Below are 10,361 nucleotides of genomic sequence, written 5' to 3'. Positions count from 1 at the left end.
TGAAGAAAGTAACATCACTTTTTAATTTGACTCAAACCCATTTCCATGTACAAAGCTAATTTATCATGTACAAAATAAATGTACATTTTTAAAAACCATTAGAATACAAATTTCCAAAGGACTAAAAAAAGTGCAAATTTTTCAATTATCTTCAATCATGCTATACAGAAAAAAATCAAACATTAGCTCATATACACACATTGGAAAAATTTTAAAACAGAATTCAATGTAACAAAACAAAACAAAACATATATCTTATACATTTAATTTTAAAAGGATGAGGAAGAGAAGAATGTATTGCACCAAATAGTAACTTCATTATAATGAGGACACTAATCAAAATTATTTACACATCTTTATTGAGTCTAAAACTCCCAACTTTAAAACCTTTTTGGCATACAAATATTCACTGCGTCAGTTTGCAGTCAATAATTAGATATAAATAAGGCTTAATATTCTTTTTCATGGTCACTTCCAGTATTGAAGAAGGAACGTTTATGATAACTACATAACTTTTTGAATTAAATATTTAAGTATAAGCACAATTTGCAAATTTTTTAACATGTAATTCTGAATTTTCAGCTATCCTCTAAATTGACTGTGTACATACACACACACACGCACACACACACACATGCATTCAAATTACTGTCACCCTCTGTGTTAACACTGAAATGCTCCTATTTAATCTGGGTCCTAGAAAAACTAACATAAGAGACAAATCATTTGATATTTTTCTGTCTTAATGGATTCACTTCTATAGCAATGCATTTCATAGAAAATGACTGGCTAGACCTGATTCCTTCTTGCATTTTTTTTCCTCCAAGTCTTTAAAAGCAAATAGTTGGGGAGAGGAAAGTCATACCTGTTAGGAAGAGAACAGACCAGCCATAGTTTTCTAACAATTTTTCTTACGTAAAACTAACTACAAAATAAACACTAGCCACAAAAAAAATTTGGTTATTGTACTTACAAATCAGAGAGCAATAAAAAACAGTAAGAAAAAAAGTCTAAAATGTAAAAGGTTTTTAATAGTAAGATCTACTGTAATATGCCATAATTTTGGAAGAAGTATAAATTATTTTAATTAAATAATTTGAAAGTTATCTACAAAAATCAACATCTCAAAGGAATAAATAAAATTATTCACTTTAATCCCAATATAAGAAACCAAGAGGTTGAAATTCTTTAGTTAAGTCTGGCAACTGATAATCTCCTTACCAGAACCACTTTCTAAACTGTTTATCGATTAATATAATTTTAGCATTTTGAAGAGCAAAATAATAATGTTTATCGCAGATAAGTTTCTTTCCTTCAAAATGCATGAGGAGTATCTGTTGAACTTGCAGGTTGAGCCCACTAAATCTTAAACCACATTGCACATATAAGACAGGAAAATGTTTCCAAGAGAAGGAACATCAAAAACAGCATTATAACATTAACTAGTTAGTACAGTGGCGACCAGAGAACCTTTAGTTTTAATCATGTTGAAATATATTATTACCAAAATAAAATTTTAAAAGATCTAATTGGAATAAGGCTTCTTTTTTTAAAGTTTCTATTTTAATCAATAAAATATAATTTTATTTTTCAATCTCACCTAAATCCTAATTTTTCTTATTCTCAAATTACAATACTATTATTATAATAGTATTACAAATAGCTAATCATTTTGTACACTCAAAAACAGTTATAAATTTTAAATAATGAGATAGCCATATTATAAGTGAAAACACAGACACACACAAACACACACACCCAAAACTCCACTAACAGTCAACTTTGAAAAATAAATGAGTAATTCTTTCAGTGACAAAATTGAGTTGTTTTGTTATTATGATAATTTTTGCCAAATAAGTTTCCAAGGAAACGTATTAAAACTATACCACAGAAAACAAATGTTGAGTTAGTGACTTTCTACTCATTCTTTTCCTTTGACTTTCAATTCATAGGATTATAGGCATTAATACAAAAGTAAATACAGTTATATCTTTTTTCACTACAGCCATTAGGTTTGTAGGTCCAAATCCTGCAATGTGTTTAGAAATCATCCACATGTGACAGATGTCAGTGAGATAATCTAAGAAGATGTATCCGAAGAATTACTACAATGTGCCAGAAAAGTATCTGATATACAGCCACTTTTACACAAGGTTCTTATTCTGAAGAAAAACAATTAACTCCTATAATCTAGGATTGCCTTATATTTTCAATGTAAAAAAAAAATGAATTATTTCTAACACAGACCTAAATATCTTAAATATTAATGCTTTATTTTCTGTAATACTAGGATTTTTTATAGAGAAATTAAAGATTATTTCCATACACAGACTATACCTACAAAAGTCATCAAAAGTGGAAGAAATTTATCCAATTTTTTGTTTTTGTTTTTTTTTAGGTGAGGCAACCCTTGGTTGACCTCACAGATTGCAAGGACCTTGTCAAGTTTACGATCTCTTATTTTTTTTATTTTTTTTACACCTACAGCACCTAGTCTTCCTAGGTGGTCTCCCATCCAAGTCCTACCAGGCCCGACCCTGCTTAGCTTCCAAGATCAGACAGGATTGGGCTGGGTAGTTCAGGGTAGCAGGCCATAGACTATCCAATGCTTTTTAATGAGGAAAATTCTATTGATTACTAGCTTTAAGGTTACAAAATATCCAATTCTATTTTTTAATCAAGCATTTTGTTATTCATGCTTTTTATTAATACTTAAAAATGTTACCTAATTCAAATATACAAATATTCACTGATAGTCACTAGGAACTAATAAAAGCAAACACTTTTTTGAAAGTAACTATTAGTTATAATTTTCAAGCATGAAAGGTCTGAAGAGGGTTTATAATAACGCAACTGAAAAGGAAATTTGGTTGTTACTATGGCGTGAAATACAAAGATAAGAAGCCAATCAAATTTTCAATAAAATGTCTCCGAAATTAATGATCAAAACTACTTTCAAATAAATCTGTGAATATAGATCTGATTTATAAAAATGAATAGATATAATTTCTATAGAGTAAACTATTTTAAGATTTAATATAATAATCTTGATACACAATTTATTTTGTACCAAGAATATGAAGTAAAGAGATTCAGAAAGTCCAGAATAGTGCCTAGACTTCTGTGTATTTCTAAAATTTCATGGACAATTCTGATCTGCAATTTCAATTAAGAAACACTAGCCTAGAAAATGCTAGATTCAAATTAAAGAAGTAAGGGTGTGGCCGATGTTTCACTAATGCTGAAACGATAACGGGATGACTGATACAATATACTGCTGATGCTTAATGTCATGAATAAAAAGTACCACCAGGACTTTGATGCAGGAAAACTCTCCACAACAATGTTCTGCATAGGGTCAAGCTTAAAACAAATCAAATGTCCAGTATATAAAGAAATGAATTAGGTAAAAAGAATATTGAGAATGGATATTTGTTGAGAGTGATAAAAATGTTTAAGACTGGTCATTCACTGGGAGAGAACAGTTTTAGTTGATGAGAGAAACAGTAATTAGAACAAGTTATGTGTCTGGATGATAAAAGAAAACAATAGATTAGATTTAGAAAAGAAAAAGAATATATTTCATTTTTTATATCAGTCAAAAACTATACCGTAAAGACAGGTTTAAGAACTTACATACGGAAGACAAGTTTGGTGATGTATTTGAAGAGATGAACCTTCACACACACACACACAAACACACACACACTCACCATATTATGTCCTTTAATATTTATATATTTTTATTTAATATAGTCCGTGCACTTGCATCTTTTCATTGGAAAGGTGATAAAGACAATGCTACTCATTTTATAAATATAATATAAAAGGAGCTAACCTCTTTAAATTCAATTAAAAGATTTCCATTATTGATTTCTTTAGTAATAATAACATAAAATATTCTTAAAAGCAAAGGCCATGAGTCTATCATTAAATAAAAATCTGGTATTCAAATTAACAATTTTCTCTGCTTATTCTTATTTAAGCAAAATACAAAAAATCTTAGGTTAAGATTTAAATTTCATATCTAAATTCTAATTAATTATGAGGACACACTTATTCCTTCAGAGGTATAAAATTGATTTTCAATACCAGTTCTTTGAAGGGGAATTTTTATGTGCTTTACATTTGAGGGGAAAAAAAAAAAAAGAAGCCTCATTGATGTTCCTTGCTAATGACTAATGAATACTTGGCATTTTCTCTCCTACGAAAGGATGTAATCTAAAAATAGCACTGAGACCTAAAGAAAATTGATAGAAACTTACTCATAGCTGACATGAGCTTCACAAACTTAAAAGATTTTAAACCAACTGGCCAAGTTTCATTTTCATATACTTCCTAATTTTCATGTCATGATCTATTTTCTCTCCTTCAATTTTATCTAAGTAATGACAGAATGCTGATTGGGAAGAGCTGAAAAAAATCTTATAAAGCTTCTTTACTCTCTAAGTGAGCACAGATATTATAAGTTTTCATACTTTAACCTCCTTTTCTAGAAAGTAAAATCATCATCTTAATATAAATCTCTCATCACCAGGATGCTGAGATTTTTATTTCCATCATCACCAGTGTTAAGAAACAAAAGCAGATGAATATGATATTTTATTAGTCCTGACTCCAATAGATCAGATCTATTCAAAAAGCTTCCCTAAACAGAATCCTTTACTTATAAATTTTTCACTCACTCATAGAGTTATAAAGAAAAAGGTACTAGGTATTGTGGGCAACAGGAGATAAGAACTACAAAGGGAAAAATTCTCAAAGATTCAATTAGATGTAAGGAAATCTATGATTTATGAAATGAAAAAGAATATTATTATTTTAAGAAGCTATTAGTGTGAAGTTTTTTTTTTTTTCTGATCACAGACTCCTTTAAGAAAGCCACTCAAGTATTCAGTACTGAAAAACTGCAGTTAACACACAAAATTTTTACACAGTTTCAGGGGATTCATAAATTCCCCCAAACCCATGGACTCTCAGATTAAGGACACTTATAATTGTAAAAGCTCTCTGATCTATCTCAAAAGATGACTTTATAAAAGCACTATGTTTAACAATCTTTTTTAATTCCAAAATACATCTATCAGCCTTTTTACTATAAAATCTTGAATAGTAAAGCATAATGTAACATTTAGCTATGTATAATGAAATAATTATAACTGTAAAAGTTATATATAACATGAAACAGAAATATATATTTTTTAAAATTACTATATCTAAATGACTAGTTTAAGTTATACATATCTTTTCAATTCATTCATCAATCACATGGAAGTCCTACGTAAAAATGTAGCATATTTGGGTATCATTGCTAAGTCTTCTAATTATCAGGGGAAAACATAGTATTTGATTAGTAAAGAAAAAGTTAAGAAATTTCTAATTTTGCAGATATACATTGTGCTGTAAATGCTACTTAAAGGGCCCAAATGACAAAATCATAATCAGCATTTTTCTTTAATTACACCACTAATGAAATACATCTGCAAAATATATCTCATTTCTCTATAATACATTTCAATAAATTCTCATTAGTAATGTGCTAAGTAGTAGTGGAATGAGCCAATATACCAGTTTCAATAGTCTTATTTTCAACGTATCATGAAAACCTGGAATTTATACTGAGTTTTGAAAATCCAAGTATGCAACAGATACCATTAAAATATTACCTCCAATCAGGAGTTACACAAATTTATGTATTTTTAAATATGATGGTCAGTAAATAGACAAATTATTAACTAAAGAATGTATTAAAAGCCATGTCTCTCAATCGTCTTATCATCTGTATTTGTATTAGAAATACCTTAAATATTGCTTTTTAGAATAATAAGCATATTGAATCTAACTTCATTTTCAGAGGTTTGTTTTTAAAAATGGAACTAATGATCATTAGGAATGGACCACTAAATCTAATGAAATGTATTTTCTCAAATCCATCTTAGTGTAAGCCAAGAATTAGTTAATAAGATTAGATTTAATAATGTTAACTTGAAATTTTTAAAGTGAATAATAAATATAACCTGCATTTTTATACACACAACATACCCAGTTTTGGTAATCCCAAAATGATTTTCAAGAATAAAAGCACTGAAACATTTCGAAGAGTTGAGAGATGTGGTTAAAGTGACGAAGCAATAAATCAAGTTTCAATTACCCATGACAGTAGATGGACATAACTATCACTTGGAATCTTGAGTATTGTATTCAGTTTCTCCAGATGAAATCTGGCTGAGCCGCTTGCTAGATCCCCACAATTTTCGAGAAAGCTGACCTGAACGCATCTGTTTAAAATAATCCAGAGAGGTGAAGAATAATTGTTATTAAGAAAAAAAAGGAGTAAGTAAAATTGATAAAGACATTAATTTTGTAGAATGCAGAAAAATAAGTTCAGTTAGCAGAATCAATAACATTTTAATGATTCTTGGTTAATAATAATTAAAGAAAGGCTTCTCTACAATGGCTGTCTTTCAGTTGAGAATGGTCTAATGCCAATATGCAAATTTTAAATTAAATGTCCCAGTTATGTCAAAGACTCCCTTATTTTATATATTAACAAAGATATATTTCACTTCATTTAAATAATATTTTCATATTATATTTAATTTAGCTAACATGACACATAGGTTTGGGGATTTTCTCCTCCAGTTTGCAGTACTATCAATGTCAATCACAAGGGTAAGAAGCAAGTAAAATAATGTTTGGATGAAAATAAGTGAATTTTTAAATATTTGATATAAAAAAGTTCAAAAAATAATATTTAACAATAGAATGATAAGAATTTAGAAAACAAGAATAGCATAAGCTCTTTGAAGGCCAGAATCACATTTGCCCACCGTTCAATCTGTACTGTCTAACCAGAAGTGAGGACAGAGGGCTGGAAGACTGAAAGAGATCCTGTCCTAGGCTCCTGGCCCCTTTAGAGTGAGCACGGCCGTGCCAACACCTTGATTTCCGATTTCTAACCTCTAAAACCATGAGACAATTTCTATTCTTTAAGTCACCAAAAAAAAAAAAAATTGTACTGTCTAGCACACTTCTCTGCATATAACAATTATGAACTGGATAGTAATTAAATCAGTGAAGAAATGTCTAAAAGTATACTTACACTTCTAAGTAAGGGGAAAGGAAACCCATGCAGGAAACATTTCTCAATCTAACTATATAATTTGTTGGAATTACTTTCCCAAGTCAATCTACTTTTAAATGGTGATTTGTCTGTCATCCTTTTTTAATGGTTACTTTTCTAGGGTATATTTATTGGAGCAATAAAAGATGAGCCTCATACAAAACACTGTGGCATGCTTGTTTTGCATTTTCATTTCCAGAAACATGTTTCCATTAATCTATATCACTTTACCATCTGACTTATAAATATGAATGTCATACTGACAGTATAATATAAAACTGATACATACATGTTTTAAAAATATACAATCAAGATTTTGATCTTTTAGACAAAAATAGATCTTAAAATAGAAACATTTTAACTATTGATCTATTTAATTCCTACGATCATATATAATTATATTTTAATTGTGTAAGATTCAAAGTATTCAATTAGATTATTTACTAAGGTAGATCTGATAGTTGGCTGATATATCTAAAACTGTAAAATAGATAAAAAATACTTTTATTTAAAATCTATGCACAATTCAGATTTTATGTGTTGTAGACTACATAAATCTTTCAATGAGGACAAAAACTTATTTGGTAAATATAACATAACATTGATTTAGGCCTATGAAATGAAGCAGCTTAGTTGTTTTTTTCCCAATTTTTAAAAGAAAATATGTGCATGTATGGTCATTTCATTTTTAAAAATTCAGTACAATCAGAAGCTGAGAAATTAAAGTGAAGGGAGGGCAGGCAAATTTAAAAGGCACTTGACTAAATCACAGAAAGTGAAGCATACTCCAAGAGTAAAGTCTGAGTAGAGTTCTTAAGTAATCTCCATTAGCAAAAGACTGCAAGGCACTATTTATTTGGGAATTAATTTACTGTTGAATAGAAAAATCCTAAAATGTTTTAAATATAAGTGAGATACCAACATAAAGACTGTTAAATCTGAAAATAAATATTGTTTAATTTAATATGACCTCTCTTGTTTAAATAATATCCTGGAAAAGAGAATTACTAATGAAATCTTAAAACATTTATGAAATAGTTTCCTATGATCTGTGATAGATTTATTATAATCACTGACAGTGTTATTCAGCAATGTCTTCTCTTGAAAGAACTCCTACAGATGTCATACTTTAGATTTCCCAGAAAAGACTAATGGTGTCAATAAAAATTAATAATGCTTAATTTGATGCTATTTAACAATAAATTTTTTAGAAGAATGACCCAATTACTTGGAGTATAGCCACTAAGTTTTCTTAAGAACGGTGGTTAGATTTATGATATTTGGATATTCAGGAATTGATAAAACTATTGGAAAATAAATTTAGTAACTATAGAAAATTCGTTGAGAGTTGCCATATTATATGGGAGATATATGTAGTTTCAAGCAAAAATATATTTGTAGTTTCAGGTAAAAAAATGATGCTTTTACAAAAGGACAACTGACATACAGTCATGCGGAGTATTTGTTGAAATTAAAGTTAATTAGTTTTATACAGATTAGTATTACATGTTCTTGAACTTCATATAAATGGAATCATTCAGCATGTGCTGTTTTATGTCTGCCTTCTTTCACTCAGCATAATAATTTTTAAAATTTATGTTGTTACCTTTCAATAGTTTGTTCCTTTTATTATTGGGAAGTATTCCATTATACAATTATGCCAAATTTATTTATTTTCCTGTTGACAGACATTTGACGTATTTCCAATTTGAAATATTTCTAATATTAAAAAAATGTAAGTAGTTGTATTGTTCGAGTCTATATTTCATTTTATTTTAAAGCTTTTATGTACTAAAAATACAAGAAGTGGTCTTGACTCTACACTTGCAAAGAGAGACTAAAAGAACTTTCTATGTAGATGGAAACAGCCAAATGTGTGCTTTAAATTATACTATAATATAAACATCATTCTTGAATACTAACTTTAATCCCCTTTTTATTTATTGCCCTTTAAAAAATCAAATTTATTTATCCATCATAGATAATTCTTATTCAGTTGGAACAAAGAAGAACCAAAGGAATCCTCCCCAATATGGGAAATGAAAATTGTGACTAGGTTTTACCTCAGCTGGCTTGCCAACGCCCACTATAATCAATTTGCCGTCTTCTAATCCTACAAGGATATGGCTGTATTCTTTGGTTACACAAACACAGTGGATAGGCAATCGCATAGCTAATGGAGTGATGCTGAGATTCAAACTAGAGAGAAATTAAAAAAAAAACACACATATTATCACATGGATATATAATAGATTCGTAGAATTAATTTGTAGAATTAACTTAATGATAATGTAGTTCTACATTCTAATTTTACAAATGGTGGGATTTAAGTTCAGAAAGGCTGAGTGCCTCACACAAGGGCCCATATTTATAGTATTACTTAATATACTGAATAGCAACATCTGTTTTTCTTCTAGCCATATATATGAGCTCTTGCTAAATGACTTTTTTCTGGCTTTATTGAAATATTATAGATAATTAGTTGCTTGTATTTACATTGTACTAATCAATGGGTTTTTTTCAATTATATATTCATTTCAGTTGTAGTGATTAGAGATCTATATAACTCACAAAGTGATCACCCCGCTAAATCTAGTACCCCGCTTCCCCCTTACATATTACAACTTTGTTAACTATTTTCCTTATGCTATACTTTATATCTCTATGTCTATTTTGTAACTATCCATTTGTACTTCTTAATCTCTTTGCCTTTTTCCGCCATGCCTCCCTAAACCCCTCCCCGATCTAGTAGCCCTCAAAATATTCTCTGTATCTATGAGTTTATTCCTATTTCTGTTGTCGTTGTTGATTTTGTTCTTTAGATTCCACATGTACATGAAATCATGTGATATTTGTCTTTCTCTATCTGACTAATTTCATTCAGTGCAATATCTTCTAGGTCTATCAAGGTAATATCTTTTTCCATCCCTTCCTTTTCATCTGTGTGTGTCTGTTTTAATCTGAAGTGAGTCTCCTATAGGTAGCATGTGCAGTGGTCTTGTTTTCTTATCCATTCAGCCACTCTATCTTTTGGTTGGAGCACTTAATTCTTTTCCATTTGAGGTACTTGCTGATTGGAATGTAGTTATTACCATTCTTTATTCCTGTTTTTGATACATGGTTTTTCTTCTTAAAGAAGTCCCTGCAATATTTCCTGTAATACTGGCTTGGTGTTGATAAATTCCTTTAGCTTATTTTTGTCTGGGAAGCTCTTTATCTTGCCTTCGAGCCTTAGGTG

General features: G+C 29.4%; 1 protein-coding gene across 11 annotated transcripts in view; it reads right to left on the bottom strand.

Annotated features, from left to right (window-relative positions):
- Positions 1-10,361, bottom strand: part of NBEAL1 (neurobeachin like 1) — a 129,123-nt gene continuing 118,762 nt past the window's right edge. For all 11 annotated transcript variants that reach the window (XM_025039263.1, XM_015596596.2, XM_015596597.2 and 8 more), the window contains 2 exons: positions 9,187-9,322; positions 1-6,278 (listed from right to left, as the gene is read on the bottom strand). In XM_025039263.1, the coding sequence (XP_024895031.1) occupies positions 6,177-6,278; positions 9,187-9,322 (238 nt within the window). In that variant the 3' untranslated portion in view covers positions 1-6,176. The remainder of the gene's footprint in view (positions 6,279-9,186; positions 9,323-10,361) is intronic.

Source organism: Pteropus alecto, unplaced genomic scaffold (assembly GCF_000325575.1).
Source record: "Pteropus alecto unplaced genomic scaffold, ASM32557v1 scaffold3, whole genome shotgun sequence".
In the NCBI taxonomy this organism is placed as follows: Eukaryota; Metazoa; Chordata; class Mammalia; order Chiroptera; family Pteropodidae; genus Pteropus; species Pteropus alecto.
The sequence above is the reverse complement of the archived record's forward strand: the minus strand, read 5'-3'. Positions and strand labels throughout refer to the sequence as shown.